This window comes from Loxodonta africana, chromosome 2 (assembly GCF_030014295.1).
Source record: "Loxodonta africana isolate mLoxAfr1 chromosome 2, mLoxAfr1.hap2, whole genome shotgun sequence".
NCBI classification, from domain to species: Eukaryota; Metazoa; Chordata; class Mammalia; order Proboscidea; family Elephantidae; genus Loxodonta; species Loxodonta africana.
In genome coordinates this window covers 124,030,916-124,056,131 of record NC_087343.1, presented here as the reverse complement: position 1 = coordinate 124,056,131, position 25,216 = coordinate 124,030,916, and the positions used below count along the sequence as shown (strand labels likewise).

The 25,216-nt window shown below is 40.3% G+C and overlaps 1 protein-coding gene across 3 annotated transcripts in view; it reads right to left on the bottom strand.

Moving 5' to 3' along the window:
* ZCCHC10 (zinc finger CCHC-type containing 10) overlaps positions 1 to 10,701 on the bottom strand; it is a 29,912-nt gene extending 19,211 nt beyond the window's left edge. The window contains exons 1-2 of one of the 3 annotated variants that reach the window (XM_023548190.2): positions 10,408 to 10,456; positions 8,863 to 10,112 (exon numbers count right to left, since the gene is read on the bottom strand). In XM_023548190.2, coding sequence (XP_023403958.1) covers positions 8,863 to 8,867 — 5 coding nt within the window. In that variant the 5' untranslated portion in view covers positions 8,868 to 10,112; positions 10,408 to 10,456. The other 2 variants (XM_023548193.2, XM_010589936.3) reach the window with 2 other exon arrangements.
* Between the last annotated feature and the right edge of the window lie 14,515 nt (positions 10,702 to 25,216).

The window sequence follows — 25,216 nt, the reverse complement described above, 5'->3', positions numbered from 1 at the left end:
AGGAAGTGTTTTAATGGTATGGCCTTTTTATGTGTAATGACCTTTTTTGATACCAAAAATATTAGGACATGCCTACCATATTGGCAAAATTGGTTTTAATACCTATTGTTGCCAAAGGGAAAATCCTGGTGGTGTAGTGGTTAAGAGCTACAGCTGCTAACCAAAAGGCTGGCAGTTCGAATCCACCGGGTACTCCTTGGAAACTCTATGGGGCAGTTCTAACTCTGTCCTATAGGGCTGCTATGAATTGGAATCAACTCGACGGCAACCAGTTTGGTTTTTTGTTGTTGTTGTTGCCAAAGGTGAAGAATGGGCACTCTGATTCAGTACTGGTAAGAATGCAAAATTTCTGAAGGGCAATATGGCAAATATGCATCAAAAATCCTAAAAGTGTGCATACCAAAAAAATAAACACAACATAAAATACAATTATCAACCTAGAAAATCCCTAAGAATCCAAAATAGAGTTACTAGGGATAATAATTGAGCTTACTAAGGTCTCAAGATAAAAGGCACATATACAAAATATGCTAACAAGAAACAACTGGAAATTGAAATAAAAAATATTTACAATATTTGGGGACAAATGTGATAAAAGATGTAGAAAATCTGTACACTGAAAACTACAAAACATTGCTGAAATTAAAGAAGACCGAAATAAATGGAGAGATACAGGTATAGATGGGTCAGAAGATTTGATAATGTTAAAATATCATTTCTTCCCAAGTTATCCTGTGGATTCAATGCAATCCCAACAGAAATCCGGGGTCTTTTGCAGAAACAGATAAACCAATTCTAAAATTCATATGCAAATTCAAAGAACTTGGAGTAGTCAAAACAACTGTGAAAAAGAAAATAAGAGGACTAACATCTACAGATTTCAAGATTTATTATCAAGCTAGTTATCACAACAGTGTGGTATTGGTGTAAGGATAGGCAAACATAAATGAAAGGGAATGAAGTCCAAAAACAGCCCCTCAGATGTAACCGGACAACTGACTTTTGACAAAGGTACAAAACAAATTCATCGGAAAAAGAAAAGTCTTTTCAACTACTGGTCTGGAACAAGTGGATGGATAGTCATAAGCGAAAAGGTAAAAACAGTTTCTTATAAAGTTAAATACACACTTGCCATTAGGACCCAGCAATCTCACTTTTAGGTATTTACCCAACAGAAGTGGAAACTTACGTTCACAGAAAAGTCTACACGTTAATGTTACAGTAGTTTTATTCATAATAACCCAAATCTGGAAACAATATAAGTAATCTTAAACTGATGAGCGGATAAACAAACTGGTACATTTATACAACGGAATACTATAGGGTAATTTAAAAAAAGAATGAACTATTGATACATGCAACAACTTAGATGAATCTCAAAAGCATTATCTAGGTGAAAGAACTCAGACTCAAAGGACTATAAACTGTAATTTTATTTATACAACACTCTGGAAAACGGAAAATCACAGGGAGAGAAAACAGATTAGTGGTTGACAGATGCTGAGAACAGGAAGGTTTAATATGAAGGGGCACAAGGGCATGTTTTGAGTGATAGAAATGTTCCATATCTTGATTTTGGTGGTTGTTATATGAATAGATACATTTGCTGGAATTTGTAAAACTGTAAATTAAAAGTATGAATTTTACAGTATGTAAATTATACCTCAACAAACCTACCTTTTAAAAATGTCCATATCATTTCACCCAGAGATAATAATGAATATGCACAAAGTTTTAATTGTAGGAATGTTCATTATGTTGTCGTTGTTAGGTGCCATCAAGTCAGTTCCAACTCATAGTGACCCCATGTACAACACTGCTCGGTCCTAGGCCATCCTCACAAATGTTATGCTTGAGTCCATTGTTGCAGCCACCGTGTCAATCCATCTCCTTAAGGGTCTTCCTATTTTTCATTGGCCCTCTTCTTTACCAAGCATGATGTTCTTCTCCAGGGACTGATCCCTCCTGATAACATATCCAAAGTACATGAGAGGAAGTTTTGCCAGCCTTACTTCTTAGGAGCATTCTGGCTGTACTTCCTCCAAGACAGATTTGTTTGGTAGTTCATGGTACGTTCGATATATAGATGGTAGTTCATGGTACATTCAATATTCTTTGCCAACACCATAATTCAAAGGCATCAATTCTTCTTCAGTCTCCCTTATTCACTGTCCAGCTTTTGCATGCATATGAGGTGACTGAAAATATCACGGCTTGAGTCAGGCATATCTTAGTCCTCATAGTGGTACCTCTGCTTTTTAACACTTTGAAGAGGTCTTTTGCAGCAGATTTGCTCAATGCAATAGGTTGTTTGATTTCTTGACTGCTGCTTTAATGGGTGTTGATTGTGAATCCAAGTAAAATGAAACTCTTGACAACTTCAATATTTTCTCCATTTATCATGATTTTGCTTATTGGTCCAGTTGTGAGGATTTTTGTTTTCTGTATGTTGAGGTGTAATCCATACTGAAGGTTATACTCTTTGATCTTCATCAGTAAGTACTCCAAGTCCTCTTCGCTTTCAGCAAGCAAGATTGTGTCATGTACATGTCGAAGATTAATGTCTTTCTCCAATCCTGATGCCCCATCCTTCTTCACGTAGTCCAGTTTCTCGGATTATTTGCTCAGCGTACGGATTGAATAAGTATGGTAAAAGAATATAACCCTGACTCACAACTTTCCTGATTTTAAGCCACGTGATATCCCTTGTTCTGTTCCAAGGCTGCCTCTTGATCTACGTATAGGTTCCTCATGAGCACAATTAAATGTTCTGGAATTCCCATTCTTCACAATGTTATCCATAGTTTGCTAAGATCCACACAGTAGAATGCCTTTGCAGTCAATAAGACATAGGTCAACATCCTTCTGCTACTCTCTGCTTTCGGCCAAGATCCATCTGACATCAGCAATGCTATCCTTCATTTCACGTCCTCTTCTGAATCCGGCTTGAATTTCTGGCAGTTCCTTGTCGATGTACCACTGCAACCATCAGCAAAATTTCACTTTTGTGTGATATTAATGATGTTGTTTGATAATTTCCACATTCTGTTAGATCAACTGTCTTTGGAATGGACACAAATATGGATCTCCTCTAGTCGGCTGGACAGGTAGCTCTATTTCAAATTTTTTGGCACAGATGAGTAAGTACTTCCAGTGTTTCATCTACTTGGTGAAACAACTCAATTGGCATCCCGTCAATTCCTGGAGCCTTGATTTTCGTCAATGCCTTCAGTGCAGCTTGGACTTCTTCTTTTAATACCATCAGTTTTTTGATCATATGCTACCTCCTGAAATGACTGAATATTGACGGTGACTGTGTATTCCTTTCATCTTCTTTTGATATTTTCTGTGTCATTCAATGCTTTGTTCATAAAATCTTTCAATATTGCAACTCAAGGCTTCAATTTTTTCTTCAGTTCTTTTAGTTTGAAAGATGCCAAGCATACTCTTCCCTTTTGGTTTTCTATCTCTAGGTCTTTGCACATTTTGTTATTTAATAATTTACTTTGTCTTCTTGAGCCAGCCTTTGAAATCTTCTGTTCAGCTCTTTTACTTCATCATTTCTTCCATTCACTTCAATTACTCTCTGTTTAAGAGCAACTTTCATAGTCTCTTCTTTTTTTTTTTTTTTAATGTGACAGGCATTTTACTTATTTTTTAATTGTGCTTTAGGTGAAAGTTTACAGAGCAAATTAGTTTCTCACTAAATTATACACAATTGTTTTGCGATACCGGTTGTCAACCCTGTGATGTATCAACGCTCTCCTCTTCTCCACCCCACGTTCCCTGCTTCCATTCATCCAGTTTTCCTGCCTTCTCATCTTTGCTTTTGGGTTGTTGTGCCCATTTAGTCTTGTATACATGATTGAACAATGAAGCACGTTCCTCACGCATGTTACTGTTTGCCCTATAGATCTATCTTTGGCTCAAGGGAGAACCTCAGGAATGACTTCAGTACTGAGTTAAGAGGGTTTCCGGGGGCCACACTTCTGGGTTTCTCCAGTCTTTGTCAGACCAGCAAGTCTGCTCTTTTTTCTTCTGACATCCATTTTGGTCTTTTCTCTCTTCCTGCCTTTTGAAATGACCTTTTGTTTTCTTCAGGTATTATGTCCTTGATGTCATCCCACAACTCTTCTGGTCTGCAGTCATTAATGTTCAATGCACCAAATCTATTCTTGAGATGATCTCTAAATTCAGGGAGAATGTATTCAAGGTTGCACTTTGGCTCTGGTGGACCTGTTTTCACTTTCTTCAGCTTGAATTTGAACTTGCATATGAGCAATTGATGGTCTGTTCCACAGTCAGCCCCTGGCTTTGTTCTGACTGATAATATTGAGCTTCTCCGTTGTCTCTTTCCACAAATACAGTCAATATGATTCCTATGTATTCCATCCAGCAAGGGCCATGTGTATAGTCACCACTTGCGCCGTTGAAAAAAGGTATTTCCAATGAATAGGTCATTGGTCTTGCAAAATTCTGTCATGTCACCTCATGCGTTGTTTCCATCACCAAGACCATATTTTCCAAATATTGATCCTTCTTCATTTCCAACTTCTGCATTACAATTGCATGTTTTACCAACTTCAGATTGCAGAAGTTGGTAAAAATCTTCAATTTTCTAACTAGCCTTTCTTGTAGGCGTATGGATATTATCCTATTACTGCAGCACCGTACTTCAGAATAGATCTTGAAATGTTCTTTTTGACAATTAATGTGACACCACTCCTCTGCAATTTCTATTCCCATTATAATAAACCATATGATTGCCCAATTCAAAATGGCTAATACCAACCCATTTCAGCTCACTAATGCCTGGCAGATTGATCTTTTTGCGTTCCACTTCATTTTTGATGACTTACAATTTTCCTAGATTCATACTTTGTCCATCCCATGTTTTGATTACTAACAGATGTTTGCAGTTGTTTCTTCTCGTTTTGAGTTGTGCCACATTACCAAATGAAGGTCCCGAAAGCTTTACTCCATTCATATTATTAAGGCTGACTCTACTTTGAGGAGGCAGCTCTTTCCTAGTCATATTTTGAGTGCCTTCCAACTTAGGGACTCATCTTCCAGCACTATATCAGACAGTGTTTGGCTGCTATTCATAAGGTTGTCACTGGCCAATTTTTTAGATGCAGATTGCCAGGTCCTTCTCCCTAGTCTGCCTTAGTCTGGAAACACCAATGAAACCTGTCTACTATGGGCCCTGCTGGTATTTTAAATACCAGTGGCATAGCTTCCAGCATCACAGCAACACACAAGCCATGACAGCATAACAAACTTACAGGTGTGTGGTGGCAGTACAATAAGGTTTATAAAAATAAACCCATCTGTGATGAAAAAAACCACACAGCCGATAATGTAATTACTGTCAATCAGTTGTACCCTTGTAAAATGTTGAATTGGCAAAAGTTGTGTGATAGACATATTTACAACAATCACACACACAAAGCATAGCTGCTGACACTGCTTATGTACAACTAAACACCTCATGTGATTTGGTTCCTGGTTTGGAGTTTTAGGGTCACGGTTTCATGGGACATCCCAGTTAACTGGCCTAATAACGTGTTCAGCGATTCTATTGTATCTACTAGTTTGCTGAGTAGTGCCTAGGGTCTTAAAGGCTTGCAAGCAGCCATCCAAGGTACAACAAGTGGTATCTATTTGCCTGGGGCAACATAAGAAGGACGATTGCCAGGAACAGGAGAAGGAATTGGATTGTACAGCTAATTGCCTCCATGAACAACTGCCTCCCTTACCATAAGACCAGAAGAATTGGATGGTGCCTGGTCACCATTACTGAAAATTTTCATCAAAGATTCCACAGAAGAATCCTGAAATTAAAAGAGGAAAAATACAGCACAGAATTTCAAATTCTCATAAAATCCAGGCTTTCTGGAGCCATGGAGGCTGGATGAATCCCTGGAACTGTTGCCCTGAGATAATCTTTAAACCTTAAACTAAAAAGATCCCCTCAAGTCTTCTTAAAGCCAAATAATAATTTAGCTTAACTAGTAAAAAATGTCTGCCCTGAGCATTATGCTCTTTTAAGATCCATATGGGATCAAACTGACAACAGCAACTCAAAAAATTAGATAGGAACCTTAGAGGGAGAATGTAATCAATGTCACTAAATGGTACATGAAGAAACTGCTGAATTACATGTTTTGCTGTGTACAATCTCAATAACGACAACAATAATAAAATAAATTATAAAAGAAAAAGTAACCCTAACTATGAAACAACAGAGAAACTGACCAAAAAGTTACATGTATTCATACAGAGAATACTATGAGGCTATTTAAAATGTTATAAATGGTCTAAAAGGTTACATACTGAAATGTAAACAACTATCTTTGGTATAGGGTTATAATCCTTTTTCTCCCCCTTATGCATATTTCCTAACTTTTCTATAGTGAATACAGACTGCATGCAAAATCATAAAACGATATTTTAAATGACATTTTTAAAAAGAACATATAACTAAGGAAGAGTACAGAAGAGTAGTAAAAGCCTGTAAGAGAAATATCTGGAAGACTTCTGTCAAAAAGAGCTGAATGAAAAATACCAAGAACATAAAAAATGGTTTTATAGTTTTGGTTATATTCAAAGCACAAAGAATCAAAAAAAGAGACAGGCTCATGATTGGAGGTGCTAGGGAAACAGGACACCAATGTTGTCATCAGAGAGCAAACAAGACTATTTTTATTTTGCTCCTGTCTTAACTCTCAAAAAAATTATATGCAGAATGAAAAGAGTAAAATTGAAGCCCAAGATACCTAAGGAGTGGGTAAAGGAGATCTTAACTGTCACGTGGCGCAGGTGAACTACTCCCCTACATACTGAGAGATTTTCCAGGTGAGACTGCTGTACTGCTGCTGGTAATCTGAGGAACTTTGGCAAACAGGAGTGATGCTGAGAGACTATAGGTAGTCAAATGCTGTTTTGATTTTCAAAGGGGAAAAAAGGTAGATTCCACAAACTAGACCAATGAACTTGACATCTATTCTATGAAAAATTCTGGCTGGATTTATTAAATCTACTCAGAAAGAGAAGCCGTGATCATTAGGTGTCAAATCATTACAGACTAATACCTCATTGCCTGTTGTGTATCTGTACTTCAATAAGGCATCTTAGAAGTTTCTCACAATTACCTTTATGAACCTTAAGTAGATTTACAATCAGCTGAACATCAAGGACAGAGTGCTGTTTAATGGGCTGAAATATACAGAGAGGTATCCAATGGTTGCTTGCAGGGTTTTTGTCCTCAATTTGGTCTTGTCCAACATTTTTATCAATGACTTGGATGAGGACACAGTTGTTCATATTTATCAAACCTGCAGTTGACACAAAGCTGAGAGGGATAGCTAATATGGTAGATGACCAAATCAGGATCTAAAAAGATCTTGAAAGGCTGGAACTCTGTGTCAAGTCTAACAAGATGAAAGTTAACAAGGATAAAAGTAAGTCTGACACTGAATTCCAGAAAATCAATACAAATACAGGACAGGGGAGGCCAGACTTGATGCCAGTTCATGTGGGAAACACTTAGGGTTTTTAACTAACTGAAATCACAGCTTGGGTCAAAAGCAGGGAAGTTAGAAGGTTTTGCCTTCATAAATATTCTTTTCCTTCCAGCTCAACATAAACTTTTGGACAGACTTGAAAAGTGTAACAACTCACTTCAGGAGGTAGTGAGTTTGTCATTACTAGACGTCTTCAAGGCAAAATTAGATGGCTACTCTGGATGCTGACAAGCAAATAATGGAAACCAGTAGAGGGTTTAGTAGAAGACAGTGGATAGTGCCAAGATTCTACAATCTACTTACGTATGGGCAGATGTCATTATAATTCACAAGATGAAGTAATTTCATCCCAACTGACTTAAAGGAGCTTGATAATAAAAAGTTCCAGGAAGATATACTGAATGGGGAGTTCAAATTTAGGCTCACTTTCTTTTTTTTCTTTTATTCCTCTCCACCCTCACCCCTTGTCTATTAATCCAGAAAGTTTATTAAAGAATGAAAACAATATACTTCCTCACTTCTCATAACCCTAAAACAAAGTTTTAAACTTTTTATTATGAAAGTAATATATGCCCGTTATACATAAAATGAAATCTTTTTGTTGAATATAAAATGAAAAGTAAAGGCTCCTCTCCTGCCGTCTCCACTCTTGTATATTCTCCAAACATTCCTGGACTCCCCTAGCCTATAAAGTATCTTCTTCTCTGAATCCCTGGGTAACTTAGTCTATATACGACACCATCTTTTATTATATAGCACATGTTTTCTTCCCAACACGACCAGAAGCTCCTAAAGGTAAGATTTGTTTTCTATTTCTGTGTGGCTTATGTACCAAAACCAGGCACACTCTAGAAACATTACCTTTGTTAATCTTTCTGATACTGTGAAAAACAAATGGTAATTTTCTTTGGTTGCTAAAGTCTTGTTTTTACTTCATATTTACAGTAGACATAGGCTAGTTTTGCCAATCCGGCATTCATTCACCACTTCTGACCTTCCCACCCAGCTCATCATTGGTTTATGGTAAAATGGCCAATTGTACTGGGCGACGAATGCAATCTAGGGCAATCAGGGCTTCACAATTCTCAAAAACATGGTTCAGGGTTGGTCATGTAACACAATCAAGACCAATGAGATAAAATCATTTTTGCCTTATTTGAAGGAGTTGAAGCTGAAAGGACATAAAAGGACCCTAGATACGGCAGCTATCTTGGGACCAAAGGAGAGATCCTATCCAAGTGTGGAGCCAACACCCAAAAGAGCACACTAGAGAAAGACAGGGAGATATGGGACCCTGGTGACATCACTTAGCAGTCCTATTAAGTATTATTATCACCTCATTCTTGATCTCAGAACTGTGTGACTTTGAAGTTCTCTTCAACCAAGTTTACTTCTCTGACTCCCTGAGTCTTTATCCTTACACGCTCTCCTTGAGCTCCTCATGAGAGTAGGGTCAGATGAAGAGGAAAAGAGAAAGAACAGGGATCTGAGATTAGAAATGTAAATATAAAAAGAACTATAAACAAATATATATGGTGATCTATGCATTAGAGATGTGCACACAGTGATGGCATGAAATGATGAGAGAATGAAGGGGCTGAGGTTGTTTGTGTGCATGTTGGTAGAAGGCTTTACAAGAAGGGGACATTTGGGATGGCTCCTGCATTATGTCTGCCACAAACCGCTGTAATTTTAGCTTGTTCCACTCTCTCTTGCCCATGGGCTACAATGGCCTTCTTTCAGTTCTTAAAACTAAGTTTTTCCAGCCTCAAAGCAATTATGCCATTGTCTGGATACTCTTCCCCAAGTCTGCTCATGACTGCCTCCTTTCCCTCCCTTATAATCTTTGTTCAAATTCCACCTTTTAAGAGATGCCTTTTCAGTCCACCCAATTTTAAGTGGGTTTTTTCCTCTTACACATCACACCATACCCCTTGCCATCGAGTCAATTCCAATTCACAGAGACCCTATGGGACAGAGTAGAACTGCCCCACTGGGTTTCCAAGGCTGTAAATCTTTAGGAAAGCCAACTGCCACCTCCCTCTTCCACAGAGCAAGGGTGAGTTTGAACCACCAACCTCTAGGTTAGCAGCCGAGCACTTAAGCATTGCACCACCAGGGCTCCTTTTTATCTTACTTTATTTCCTTTAAAGTTCTCATCACTAACTGTACTTACTAAATTTGTTTGGTTTATTGACTATCTCCACCACTAGAATGTAAGCTCCCTGAAAGCAGGGATTCTATCTGGAACACCTCTTTTTTTTACATTCAAATTCTTGCACAGAGCAGTAGGTACTGAATAAACGTTTGTTGACAGAGTACATGAATGGTAGAAAACCAGGGGATAGCGTGGGAGAAAAGTTGGCCTTACAGTTCTGCCGCTTGTAGGGAAGTCGATAGTGAGGGGGCAGGAAAAGTCAGCTGAGCTGAGACTTCACAGGGGGCTGAAGGGTATCTCGGCGAGAGTGGTGGAGTCCGATCAGAGCTTCAAGCCTCCCTTGGTCGCGCGTAGGGTGGTCGACTGAGTGGGCTGAGAGGCACACTCTCCGTCACGAAACCACTCAGTAACCAACTCCTGGGCGTCCCCTTCAGAGGAAACAAATGCGGCGGCTCTCCTCAAACCAACCTCTGTCCAGACCCGTGGACCTTATATAAGCGTACGTCGTCCTCCGCGAAATCGCTAGACAGTGGGCACCAAACTTAACCACCCGGGCCCGAGACCCTCGAGAGCAGGTGACGTGTAAAAAGAACGCCCACCCTCCGCCGGTCCCCAGTGGGGATGCAGAAACGGCCCCGCATCCCAGCGCCCGCTCATCAGTCGGTTGACGCGTATCTCCTCGTCTCCAGCTCACCCTGGGGCCCGAAACGGTCCCTTACTTACGCCTGTCTCCGGGCTATGAGCCGGTGCATGGGAGTCGCCATCTTAGCGCGGCTGAGAAGTGCCGCGCTGGGTCTTGGGAAACTCCTCGGAGGGGGCGGAGACTTCGAACCCCGGAGGCCGCAGACGTGGGCGGAGCCAGACGGGCCTCGAGTGTCTCTCAGGCAGCTTCCAGTTACAGAGAGTGGGTGGTGTGTGATCGCAGGTGTCTGCTGTGTGGGTCCCTGAGTTTGAGGAAGAGCGGGGAGGCCAGCTGTCGGGCCTACAAGTGGGTTTTGAAGGATGAGTACACGTATGATGCGGGGATGCGGAGGCAGGGAAGAACATTTTGGAACTACGGAACTCCATATACAAAGACAGTATGCAGTGTTCTAAAAACTAGGAGTAGCCTTGCAAGTAAACAGGAAGGGATAAATTAACAGGTCTGTGACCATCAGTTGAAAGAATGGCTTTAACAAACCGTGAAGTGCAAGCATCTGTTAATTATTTTTATGTATTTCAGAGGGATGTTGTAAGGGCCAAATGAGACTATATAAGTGAAACTTTGTCAATTGGAAAACGATGACACAAATATTATATTTTAGCTGTACATATATTTAACATTAGATCATGGGGATATTCTCTTAAATCCACATTGTTTGAAACATAAAGTTCATATATATATATCTGTGTTACTCCATATTTTTTGAATTAATTATTAGACACTTAAAATGTTTTAGGAACTGAGGATAGAGCATTGAAAAAATAAAGTCCTTGTGCACATGGAGCTTTCCACAGACAGTAAGCAAACACATGAAGACTGTCCAGTGAGCAGAAGTACAGCATTCCAAAGAAAAGTTGTTCAGTATAAGGTGGTTACAAGTGATTAGTTTTGGGAGTTGAAAGGATGCTGATGTGACCTTGGAGCACATGATATCTTACTATCTGTTGTGTGCTTCAGTTTGCTTTTTATATTCCTCAATGTATTACGGACATTTTCCCCATATCGGCACATACAAATTTAATGCATTGTTTCTATTTGTTACATTATATAGATTATTTGGAAACCCTGGTGGGGTAGTGGTTAAGTGCCATGGCTGCTAACCAAAAGGTTGACGGTTCCAATCCACAAGGCGCTCCTTGGAAACTCTACGGGGCAGTTCTACTCTGTTCTGTGGGTCTCTACGAGGTCAGAATCAAGTGAATAGCAACTGGTTTTTTTTTTTTTTAGATTGGATGTTCCACAATTTATCCAACCAGTATCCTATTATTATACAATTGGATCATTTACCGCAAAGACGGAAGGAACAGAATGAATGCTTAAATGTTTCTGTAGGGTGACTTCCTAGAAGTGGAATTGCTGGATCAAAGGGTATGTACACTATTGATAGATACTAGCAGATTGCCCTTTAAATAGGTTGTAACCAAACCCATTTCCTCCCCAGAACTGAGAATAGTCAAACTTTTCCTTTTTTTTAATTGTACTTTAGATAAAGGTTTACAGAACAAACTAGCTTCTCATTAAAGAATTAGTACACATATTGTTTTGTGACATCGGTTACCAACCCCATGACATGTCAACAATCTCCTCTTCTTGACCTTGGGTCTCTGTTACAGCTTTCCTGTCCCCTCCTGCCTTCTAGTCCTTGCCTCTGGGCTGGTGTCCCCATTTAGTCTTGTTCTGTTTTATGACCCTGTATAATCTTTGGCTGAAGGGTGAACCTCAGGAGTGACTTCATTACTGAGCTAAAAAGGCATCCGGGGGACATACTCTCAGAGTTTCTTCAGTCTCTGTCAGGCCAATAAGTCTAGTCCTTTTTTGTGATTAGAATTTTGTTCTACATTTTTCTCCACCTCTGTCAGGGAACCTCTATTGTGGTCACTGTCAGAGCAGTCAGTGGTGGTAGCCGGGCACCATCTAGTTGTACTGCACTCAGTCTGGTGGAGGCTATGGCAGTTGTGCTCCATTAGTCCTTTGGACTAATCTTTTTCTTGTGTCTTTGACTTTCTTCATTCTCCCTTGCTCCAGATGGGGTGAGACCAGTGGAGTATCTTAGATGGCTGCTCACAAGTTTTTAAGAGAGAATGGTCAAACTTTTAAACTTATAGCTATCTAATAAGTCATATATGTGATGGTTAATTTTTTATGTCAACCTGGCTACGCTATGGTTCTCAGTGGTTTGGCCAGATATTGGACTGGTTGCTGTTCCATAATGTAATCACTTTCTGTGATGTGATCTGATATGATCAACCAATCAGTTGGTACTGGATAAACGGATATTCTGGCAGAGCTCACTTTCTCTCTTTCTTTTGACCCTGCACTTTCCTCATCACCTGGTCTGTGGATCTTGGAATGTGAGACTGCAGAAGCCTCTGGCCTGCTGCCTGGCCTATGGATTTTGGACATGCCAGCCCCACGATTACATTTGCAAATCCCTTGAAGTAAATCAATCAACTCCTCTCTCTCTCTTTCTTTATTTACAAAAATGAAACAAACCCATTGCCATCAAGTCAATCCTGACTCATAGCAACCCTATAGGACAGAATAAAACTGCCCCATAGTGTTTCTAAGGAGTGGCTGGTGGATTCCAACTGCAGACCTTTTGGTTAACAGCTGCATTCGTAACCACTGCACCACCAGATATAGATATGATATGATAGATATGTATACGATAGATATAGATATGATGTAGGTACATCTACATACATATATGGAACCCTGCTGGCGTAGTGGCTAAGAGGCCAGCTGCTAACCAAAAGGTCAGCAGTTAGAATCCATCAGCTACTCCTTGGAAACCCTTTGGGGCAGTTCTACTCTGTATTATAGGGTCACTAATAGACTTGATGGCAATGGAAGTTTTATATGTATATATACATATATATACACACATATATACATCTCATTGGTTTTGTTCCTCTAGAGAACCCAAACTAAGCCAATATATTAAGTACCTTTTGTAATTATCATTGATACAGTGTACTTCTTTCATGAATTGTCTGTTCAAATTTTTTCCTATTTTCCTGTTGAATTTTCAAATTATTTGTAGAAACTTTTAATATTATTAATAAACCCTTTATTTTATAGGTTACAAATATTTTTCCTAATTTGTCTGTTGTCTTTTTAACTTTGTGATCATTTACCATTATGGAGGATTTTTTTTTTTTTTTTTTAGCATTGTTATATAGGCATATTTAACAGTCTTTTCCTCTATGGATTCCCAGATTTGGACCACTTTTAGAATGGCCTTTTATGTCCAAAGATTATTTATATATTTTTTGTAATTATATAATTGCAACTGTAATACAGTTTTGTTATCATGGTTTTACCTTAGTCCTAATTTTTATGTTACTGAAATACCATTTATTAAATAATCTATCACTTCTCTATTGATTTGAAATGCCATTCTTTCGTGTATTAAATACGGACAAATTTAGTCTATGCATTCTATTTTCTTCCAAAAATCTATTTGTGCCAGGACTTCTACTGTTTTAATTACCATGCTTCTATAGGATATTTTAAGGAGCCCTGGTGGCACAATGGTTAAGCACTTGGCTGTTAATTGAAACGTTGGCTGTTTAAGTCACTAGCAGCTCCTCACAAGAAAATCCTTGGTGATCTGCTTTCATAAAGATTACAGCCTGGGAAACCCTATTGGGCAGTTCTACTTTGTTTTATGGGGTTCTTTAAGTTGGAATTGACTCTACAGCAAACAACAACAGCATAGGATATTTTGATACCTGGTAAGGCAAATCCCTCTTAATATACCCTCCTTTTTCCTCAATTTTCTGTATTGCTCTTAGGCATTTATTCTTCTAAACGAGCTTTGTTCTCATATTTTCAAGTTTCCCACAAAATGTTATTAAAATCTCTTTTAGCTGTCAACAAACTTAAAAAAAAACTGCGTTACAGCAAACATGAAAAGGCAGGAGACAAAATAAGAGATACAACAAATCGAAAGGAGGAAGCAAATGACATCATTTGTGATTATTTGATTGCACACCTAGAAAGCGTATGAGAAATAACTAAAAGCTCCTAGAAAGTTCAACATAGGGGCCTGTCATGGAATGAATTGTGTCCCCCCAAAATGTGTGTCAACTTGGCTAGGCAATGATTCCCAGTATTATGTGGTTGTCTACCATTTTGTGATCTGATGTGATTATCCTATCTGTTGTAAATCCTAACCTTTATGAGGCAGGCTTAAAGGCAGTTATGTTAATGAGGCAGGACTCAGTCTATAGGATTAGGTTGTATCTTGAGTCCGTCTCTTTTCAGATATAAAAGATAGAATCAAGCAGAGAAGAGAGGGACCTCATACTATCAAGAAAGAGAGCCAGGAGTGGAACATGTCCTTTGGACCTGGGGTCCCTGCACTGAAGCTCCTAGACCAGGGGAAGATTAATGACGAGAACCTTCCCCCAGAGCTAACAGACAGACAAAGCCTTCCCCTGGAACTGGTACCGTAAATTCAGGCTTCTAGCGTCCTAAACTGTGAGAGAATAAATTTCTCTTTGTTAAAGCCCTCCATTTGAGGTATTTCTGTTATAGCAGCACAAGATAAGTAAGACAGGGCCAGGCAGAAAATAAAAGCACAACAATTACTTGCTTTCTCAGTGACAAGACTATGCCACCGTAGCCGCTTTCCATTGAGGCCCATGAGCTTGAGGGCCTCAATGGAGGTACTAAGATTTTGTAAAACTTAACGGATAGATTTAATATGTAAAAATGAAAAACTCATGTGAAAGCTGCAAGTAATTTCTATCTGGCAAGAGTGAACACTCTAAGTCTTTAAGCAAACTATTGCTTTGTTCTGAGAAAATCTCCTGAAAGTGTCTTCTAGTTATGTAAGTTGGCTCAAACTGGGGAGGGGAGGAAAAAATATAAAAGGCGTGTACTGAGGCGAGACCTGCATCTCTCAGAACTGAGTTTCTGTTGGTCAGGATGCTTTGACTGTTTCCTGTCCTGTCCCTGGCCTGTTTATGAGAGCCTATGGTTAGAGGGCTAAACACAAGAACAGAGCATGTTTGGTGGTTGGGTAAACTATGCAGTCACACAGGGCCCCACGCTTAGAAGGGTTTAATTGGTTTAATGCTCTGCTGTCACTGTTTTGAAAATCTTAATTTTTGAAGAAGGAGCCCCACATTTTAATTTTGCACTTCTTGTTGTATAGTTGCTGTTGAGTAGATTCTGACTCATGGTGACCCTATGCATATGGAAAACTGCTCCATAGGGTTTTCAAAGTTGTGACTTTTTGGAACCAGATCACCATGCCTGTCTTGTGAGGTGCCTCTAGGTGGGCTAGAGCCACCAAGCTTTCAGCTAGTAGTCAAGTGCTTATCCCTTTGCACACCTGGAAACTCCTAATTTTGCACTAGGCCCTGCAAATTTTGAAATTTTGCACTGGTCCTGCACCAGAAGTTGGTGAAAGCATTTTTACAAAATATTTTGTGACTCTGACCACATACAAACCAGCTACACCAAGATCAAAATAGAAGAGAGGGCTGATCTTTCCACCTTTCCTGGAACTCAGAATCAGTTTTTTCCCTAAAAAAATAAATAAATAAAAATGTTTTTTACCCTTTCATAACATTTTACAACTACTTGTGGTAACTATTCAGGAAACTTCAGTGTTGTAACTGATAAAATTGGGCCTTGGTATGAAGTCAAATGTGGGTTCTCCCTTCCTATGTCTTTACGTACAACACAAAGAGCTCTTCTCCATCCAGTAAAATAGGAGAATTTGGCTACATAAGGGAGAAGTTCAAAGTAAGGAGGCCAATTGTTTTGGAAAAAGGAGTGACCATACAAGTGGAGTTGAGAGAGGGGATCTTGGCCTCTGTGGGTATGAAATCAGGTTTTCTAAATGAACCTGGGTTGGGGGCTGAGAATGATGCTTGAAGCTCCGTGGAATGGGGCAAGAGCTGCCTTCCTTAATTAATTTCCATTTCTTAGAGGGCCTGAAAACTAAATGCTCAAAAGTTGTGTCAAGTTCTCTTACCTTCAGACACAGCTGCTTAGGATCCTCATAGTCTTTGGACCCTGATGCAACACTTTGCTGTGGCATAGCTTCATGAAGTGATCATAAAGCTGCGAACTTGAGAGTTTAGAATTTGCTGGTTCCCCGTCAGGTAACATAAACTTGTCTGCAGTAGGAAAGAAGGAAGATGATACGCTGAGAGAAGCAGAGATGAGAGACAGAGAGGAAAAGACCCAGCTAGACTTGATTGTTTGTCTTCTCCGTTGGTTCACTGGGTTACCACAGTTTCCTTCCAGGAAATTCCTTTTTTTGATTAAGATGGTTCAAATTGGGTTTCTGTTACTTGTCCCCAAGGAATCCTTGACTTGATCACAAGAGGTAGGGTTTAATCCCGTTTTATAAATGTAGGGGCTGAGAATCAGACATGTTAAGTGATTAGTCAAGGCCTATGACCTTGAGCTTTTTCTATTACACCCTTTTCATTCCCCTCCAGTTTTGATTTATTTTGAGATAATATGGAACCACCCACTTCCCTTATATCATTCAGGATTCCTTAATTGCAAGCAAAAAAGAAACCAAAAAACAAAAACCTTTGCCTAACAAAAAGTAAGCTGTCATGGATTCAATTGTATCCCCCAGAAATATGTGTCAACTTAGGCCATGATTCCCGGCATTGTGTTGTTGTCCTCCATTTTGTGATTGTAATTTTACGTTTAGAGAATTAGGGTGGGATTGTAAAACTACCTTTACTCAGGTCACCTCCCTGATCCAAGGAAAAGGGAGTTTTCCTGGGGTGTGGCCTGCCCCACCTTTTATATCTCAAGAGATAAAAGGAAAGGGAAGCAAGCAGAGAGTTGGGAACTTCATACTACCAAGAAAGCAGCACTAGGAGCAGAGCATGTCCTTTGGACCCAGGGTCCCTGTGCCTGAGAAGCTCATCGACCTCGGGAAGACTGAGGACAAGGACCTTCTTCCAGAGCCAACAGAGAGAGAAAGCCTTCCCTTAGAGCTGACTCCTTGAATTTGGACTTTTAGCCTACTTTACTGTGAGGAAATAAATTTCTGTTTGTTAAAGCCATCCACTTGTGGTATTTCTGTTATGGCAGCACTGATGACTAAGACATAAGCAAAGAAAAAAATAAACAAAGGATTTATTGGAAGTTTATGATCTAGAAGGAAGAATTGTATGCCCAAGTCTTGAGAAGATCTTGAACCAAAAAGTACAGATCTCAGTACTAGGAACTTGTATGCTACCTCTTTGGGCTGCTGTCAGCAGGTGACTCAAGTTCAACCCCTTGTGGTCCCTGTGTGCCTCATCTCAATATTAAAATTCCCTTGTAAGAGTCTGCTTGGCCTATCACAGATGATGCCTACCCCTCTACTCAGGGGTGCAGTCCCACAATTAGCAGCTTACCAGAATGAGGACAGTTAGAGGAATACCTTAATGGAATGAATGTTGAGCAGAAAAAACCAAAAAGATGTATACTATATCTCGTAACAGGATCGTTCTACAAGGTCTTGCCGTGTAAAATGTTCCTATCTAGATATGGTGGGAGAGCTAACGTGGTGCTTTGCAAAGGCCTCTATGTGGTCAAACATTTAGAAATGTCATACAGCAAATGTAAAGGAAACTCGTGGAGATGAAAATCCTCACTTCAACTAACTCACTCTCCCTTTATGGTAAGAATAATAAACTTCTGTGCTCTAAATCCAGACGTTTTAATTGCCAAGTCAGATATATGATGATTGTTTTATAAAAGTTCATGTGAAATTCCTAATGATACTCTTAATATTTCTTCAGGACACATCCTTATGCATCTCACTTTTGTGGCTAGCCATCCCCCCTACTACACCTTTCCTGCCACGTGGGACCTGAGGATAAGATGACTTTATTCCAGGTCAAGCTAGTTTAAAAGTGTTAAATCCCCAATCCTGTTTTTTAGGCACAATAATACTTATTAATTATGGACAACCTTGAAAATATGATTGTGTTGTAGCGTCGGGACTTGTTTATATTCCTTAGGATAAGAACCAGGATCAGCACAAAGCTAGTTTGTATGAGGTGGGGGTCAGAGATACCTCCACTCTCCAATTTATTCACCATTTCTGACACCAGTCGTTCTCCTGCCCCACCACAATACTTTCTACTTCTCTGCTGGGCTCAATAATTCTTTGCAATGGCCACACAGAACTCACAGACCATACTTAAAGTTAAGTGGCTTATTAGGGAAGTAACAGGCTACAGGTTGGGACCACAATCAAATTGGAAGTAAGAGAAACAACTCAAGATCAGGATCAGAAGCACATAAATGAGGTCTGGAAGTCTCCCTTGAAGCAGAGAGCACTTCCCTCCCTTCTTCAGCGCAGGACAGCTCTCTCAACTCTTCTGGGGCATGCAAGGAGGCAGGCCCTCCTCTTGGCTGTGCACAGCCCCTCTTGGCCATGCAGGCTTCCTCTTGGCCGTACTAGCAATCCCTTCTCTTGGCCATGCTAGCCTCCTCTTGGCTGTACTAGCCTCCTCTTGCCCTGCTAGCAGGACCTTTTCTCAGCTGTGCATGCTCCCTCTTGGCCATGCAGAGCATCTCTGCCTTTGGCCTCTCTGCCCTCACCCTCTGCACAGCTAACAGGCCTAGGTCATAGCCCAGTATAGCAGCTTGCTCAGCTCTCTTACCTGCTTTTGTAGAAGCAGCTTTCAGCTGTTGCTGTCCTCTCTGCCACAGGGCCCCTTCCAGGCTCCTTGCTGTCTTCAGTGTTACAGCCATTGACCTGTGCTACAAGTCTTTTAGGAGGTTCCTTTCTTCCTCTCTCTCTGCTGCTTCTTTCTTCATGACTCTCCCAAAAGACATTCGTGGGAGTTGGCTCCTTGTCAACTTCATGGCATAGTCTTCCCAGCAGAACCATGAATTGAGCAATCTCCTCTGTGAACTACAAGTCGCTTAATTTGCATAGTAAACAGACCAGTCCCTGCAAGGTGCATAATATAGTCCGGTCACCGTGCACGGGGCTAAATAAGAAGTATCAAACCATTGAGTTATTTACAGTTCATCCAGGAAATGCCAATCAACCAGGAAAAAAGTAACAAACACTCTGGGGTAGAAAACAAGGGCTAAAGTAACTACTCAAGGCTTAGGGGAGAAATTTCCTGACTTAGTTATCTAGTGCTGGTAAAACAGAAATACCGCAAGTGGATGGCTTTAACAAACAGAAGTTTATTTTCTCACAAGTTAGGAGGCTAGAAGTCTGAATTCAGAGTGCCAGATCTAGGGGAAGTCTTTCTCTCTCTGTAGGCTCTGAAGGAAGGTCCTTGTTTCTTTTGAGCTTCTGCTCCTGGATGATCTTCATATGCCTTGGCATATCTCTTCCCCCATCTCTGCTTTTCTCACTTGCTTATTTAATCTCTTTTATATCTCAAAACAGATTGACTCAAGATACATTCTACACTAATCCTTCCTCATTAACATAATAAAGACAACTCATTCCCAAATGGGATTATAACCACAGGCATAGAGGTTAGAATTTACAACACATATTTTGGAGGGACACAGTTCAATCTATAACATTCCACCCTTTGGCCACCCAAAATTCATGTCCTTGTCACTTGCAAAACACATTCAGCCCATCACATCATCCAAAAAGTCTTAAATCAACTCGAAGTCCAAAATCTCATCTTCTCAAGCATTTAAATCAATTATGGGTGAGACCTTAGGCATAGTCCATCCTGGGCCAAGATTCCTCTTCATCTGTGAACCTGTCAAATCTAGACTACATGTTATCTGTTTTCAAAGTACAGTGATAGTACAGGCACAAGGTAGACATTTCCAATGCAAATGGGAGAAATTGGAGGGAAAGAGGGAATAACGGGTACCAAGCTAGTCCAAAACCCAGAGCAAACTATATTAGCTCTCGAGGCTTGAAAATAATCCTCTGTTCACTGAGACCATCTAAGCAATGGCTCTGCTCTCCTGACTCTGGATGTTAACCACACCCTCTGAATTTATGGGTGGAGGCCCTTGAACCCTGGGCTTTAGCTTGGCCTTCCAGGCCCACTGGGATGGCAATTCTATTCCCTTGGCTTTGAGTGGCCCCATTCTCCTAGTCCCTCTGAGTGGCAACACCACCCCTTCAGCCCCAACAAGCCCCGTTCTTCTGCCCCTGGGCATGGCAGCCCTACCTCCTCAGCTTTGGGCAATGGCCCCATCTCTCTGGCATACTTTAAAAGCAGCCCCACACTCCCAAACTGAGTTGATAAAGATCTGACTCTTTGAAACCAAGGAGGCTGTGGCCCCACCCTTTGAAACCAAGAAGGCCTTGCTTCCCATGCTCCTTCCAGCAGTTCTTCTGATCTCTGAACTGCTCCAGGGATGGTTCTTTTCATTTCTTGAAGGACAATAGATGTAGCTACTTTGGCCTCTTTCCTGCCTTTTTAGAATTCCAAGAGGCAGTTAGCTATTTTTCCTTTTGTTCTTTCTCTGTCCCCTTCAGTCTAAGCTGATGGGTTTTCAGCTGTGGTAGTTGGTTAGATCCATCAGTCACAGGCTTAATCTCTTTCACAAAAGATTGTGTAGCCATGTCCTTGGTGAACATTCTAGCACATGTGTCCTTAGTTTGTACAACAGAGTTTTCCAAATCTTTAAGTTTTGTTTTCATTTTGCACAGCTCATTGTAAAGTCCGTCTCTTTCCTCTCGTGTTTTACTATAAGCAGGAAGGAGAAACCACGCAGCCTCTTTAAGATCTGGCTTAGAAATCTCAGCCCGATATCCAAACTGATCACTTACAAATTCTACCTTCCACCAAATACTTGAACATAATTCAGATTAATTCTTTGCTTCTGCATGAAAACATTGCCCTTCCTCTATTGTCCAATCACATGTCCATCATTTTCTATTGAAGCCTCACCAGAAGCACATTTAACATCCACATTTCTAGCAGCATCCTGTTGCTGGTGCCATATGTATTCTCTAAGATGATAGAGACTTTTCCTATAGCTCTCCTCACTTACTTCTGAGCCCTCACCAGAACTGCCTTTGATGTCCATGATTCTACTAACTGTAGAATCTAAGTCATCTGGGCTTTTAATGTTAGGTGCCTTAAAACTCTCTAGCCTCTACCCACTACCCAATTCCAAAACTGCTTCCACATTTTAGGTATCTGTTTGAGCAGCATACTATTTTTATTTTTTAATTTTTATTGTGCTTTAAGTGAAAGTTTACAAATCAAGTCAGTCTCTCATACAAAAGTTTATATACACCTTGCTATATACTCCTAGTTACTCTCCCCCTAATGAGACAGCATACTCCTTCTCTCCACTCTCTTTTTTTGTGTCCATTCGGCCAGCTCCTGACCCCCTCTGCCCTCTCATCTCCCCTCCAGACAGAAGCTGCCCACATAGTCTCATGTGTCTACATGAGCCAAGAAGCTCACTCCTCACCAGTGACATCTCCCATCCCATAGTCCAGTCCAATCCCTGTCTGAAGAGTTGGCTTTGGGAATGGTTCCTGTCCTGGGCTAACAGAAGGTCTAGGGATCATGACCTCTGGTGTCCCTCCAGTTTCAGTCAGACCATGAAGTGTGGTCTTTTAATGAGAATTTGAGGTCTACGTGCCGCTGTTCTCCTGCTCTCTCAGGGGTTCTTTGTTGTGTTCCTTCTCAGGGCAGTCATCAGTAATAGACGGGCGCCGTCTAGTTCTTCTGGTCTCAGGCTGATGTAGTCTCTGGTTTATGTGGGCCTTTCGGTCTCTTGGGCTCATAATTACCTTGTGTCTTTGGTGTTCTTCATTCTCCTTTGATCCAGGTGGGTTGAGACCAATTAATGCAGCTTAGATGGCCACTTGCTAGTGTTTAAGACCCCAGACACCACTCTCCAAAGTGGAATGCAGAATGTTTTCTTAATAGATTTTATTATGCCAAATGACTTAGATGTCCCCTGAAACCATGGTCTCCAAACCCCTGCCCCTGCTACACTGGCCTTCGAAGCATGCAGTTTATTCACGAAACTTGTTTGCTTTTGGTTTAGTCCAGTTGTGCTGATCTCTCATGTATTGTGTGTTGTCTTTCCCTTCACCTAAAATAGTCCTTGTCTACTATCTAATTAGTGAATACCTCTCTCCCTCCCTCCCTCTCCACTCTCATAACCATCAAAGAATACTTTCTTCTATGTTTAAACTGTTTCTCCAGTTCTTATAATAGTGGTCTCATACAATATTTGTCCTTTTGCAACTAACTAATTTCACTCAGCATAATGCCTTCCAGATTCTTCTATGTTATGAAATGTTTCATGGATTCATCATTGTTCTTTATTGATGTGTAGTATTCCATTGTGTGAATATACCATAATTTATTTATCCATTCATCTGTTGAAGGGCACTTGGTTGCTTTCACCTTTTTGCTATTGTGAATAGGCAGCATCCCATTTTTCTGCTACCAAATTCTGTCTTAGTTATTTAGTGCTACTGTAATAGAAATACCACAAGAAATTAAATTTCTCACAGAAAAAGAAATTAATTTTCTCAGAGTTTAGGAGGATACAAGTCCAAATTCAAGGCACCAGCTCTAGGGGAAGGCTTTCTGTCTGTGTCAGCTCTGGAGAAAGGTCTTTGACTCTTCTGAGCGCTTGCTCCTAGCTGATCCTCATGTGGCTTAGCATCTTTCTTCCCTGGTCTCTGCTTCTCTCTCTCATGCTTGTTTAGTCTCTTTAATATCTCAAAAGAGATTGACCCAAAACCCACCCTACACTAATCCTGTCTCATCAATATAACAAAGACAACCCATTCCCAAATGGAATTATAACCACAACTAAAGAAGTTTGTATTTACAACGCATATTTTGGGGGGACATAATTCAATCCATAACAAAGCAAAAAGATTACTCCTCACCTTCTCAATATTATACTAAGACATTGTCTAACAAGCTCACCTAAAGTTCATATGATTCTCTAGGAAAATGTAACTTAGCTTGGCTTATCTTTTCTACTGAGTAGAGCCCAGACAGATGTTAACTTGTAAAAGACTGAAAAATTACAAATGATTTTTGTTTGGTAGAGATGCAAACGAATTCTGGTAGAAATGATGTCTATTAGAAAATATATTCCCAAAGATTATGCTTTCATTGCTGTGTTGAACAGCCACTCCATGGCAGTCTGCTTCTGTCAAGATTTATAGCCTTGGAAACTCTATGGGACAGTTCTACTCTGTCATATAGGGTCGCTATGAGTCAGTGGATTTGGGGGCTTTGGAATTTAATTTAACAGTCTTATTCCAGCATTCTTTGTTTCACTTCTGTCTCTTCAGTTCTCCCTTGCAGCAGCTTTACCTCTTACTGGTTCCTTCATTAATTAAAAGCATGTCCTTACTATATGTTTGTATGCTTTTAACTTTTAAAAAGTTATACATTGACAACAACTTGGGAAAACATATTCTTAACATATTTGACATAAATGAGATAATATTCTTGATATATACATTGTCACAAATCAAGTCAGAAAAAATAGACAAAGATTAGAAGACAAATTTACTAAAGAGTAAATACAAATGATAAATAAATATATAATGTTCAACTTTTCGTGGAATTCTTTAAAGTGCTAATTAAAACAATAATAAAATTCTCTTTTTTAATGTATCATATTAAAAGAAATTACAACACTCAGTACTAACAAAGGTGTAAGGGAAATCATGACGTGATTCAGTGTTTCTAGAAAGCATTTTGGAAAAAAAAATCCCGTTTGACAATATTCTACTTCAAGGAGTATATCTTTGAAAAACTATTAGACTGGCAAACTTCCCATATTTATCTGGGGAGGGAACATAGTAGACTGCATAAGACTGCAGATCTGCAGCCAAGACTTGAATTTCAACTCCATCATATATTGCCTGTGTTAACTTAGGCAAATGGCTCAATAGTCTATAAGCTTCAGTTTCCTCATTTGAAAAATGGCGGGGGGCAGGGGGAGGAATAGGGCCCACCTCATAGGATTGATGTGACGATTAAATAAGATAATTAATGTAAAATATTTACTACAGCGGCTAACACATAGCTCAAAAAATGTTAGTGATTATTGTTATTGTTGTAGTAGCAGGATATTGAGTGAGATTTTTCCCCGGTGTTCTAGAATTGGTGATTAAGACCCACAGTTGAGAACAAAAAAGTGCTAACTAACCCAAATCCTTAAGAAAATTTCCAGTAATCGTAGCCAGCCAACTTCCCCAGGAGAGTAGGCAGAAAGAAACAGCCTAGGCATTTCCACCTCTTCCCCTACTCCAACCCTCTCATCCCTCCAGTCTCAGGAGGAGAACTGGGGATGAGTGAGAGGGAGATGATGATGTGCCTTATGGTAAGTGCAGTTACTTTGTGGTTAGTGGAGAGGAAGTGTAGAATTAACTTTGTGTAAGGGGTGGAAGGTACTGTCTCTCCAGGGACGACAAATTAAGAGAGAGGGTTCTTGTGAAGACTGGAGATGCTTGCAAGCAGGGAGACCTGCCTTCTGTGCCTTAGCTGGCTATCTGCTGAGGCAGTGGGTTCGCCAATTTCCCACTTTGAACAAAGGTGGGATAAATATGAACAAAGGAGAAGAGAATTGGAGAGAGATGGATATAAGGAAAGACCAAGAGAGGAAAGTAGTATGGTGTGACAAGGGAGTATATGTTTCACCTGGATCCATTGCACACTGGGGTAGGTGGCTGAGCCATTGCTGCCTCCACAGACCCTACTAAAGAAGGCTGTAGGCTAGGAGAGAGGGCACCTACAACAAGAGGCAGGAGTTGGGAAGGAGTAGTCAAGCTGGAATTGGGTTCTCCCTCATCAGGGAACTGTGGGATGGGAGGCCCAGAGGGACCCTCCAAGTTCTCATACTTGATACCTGTCA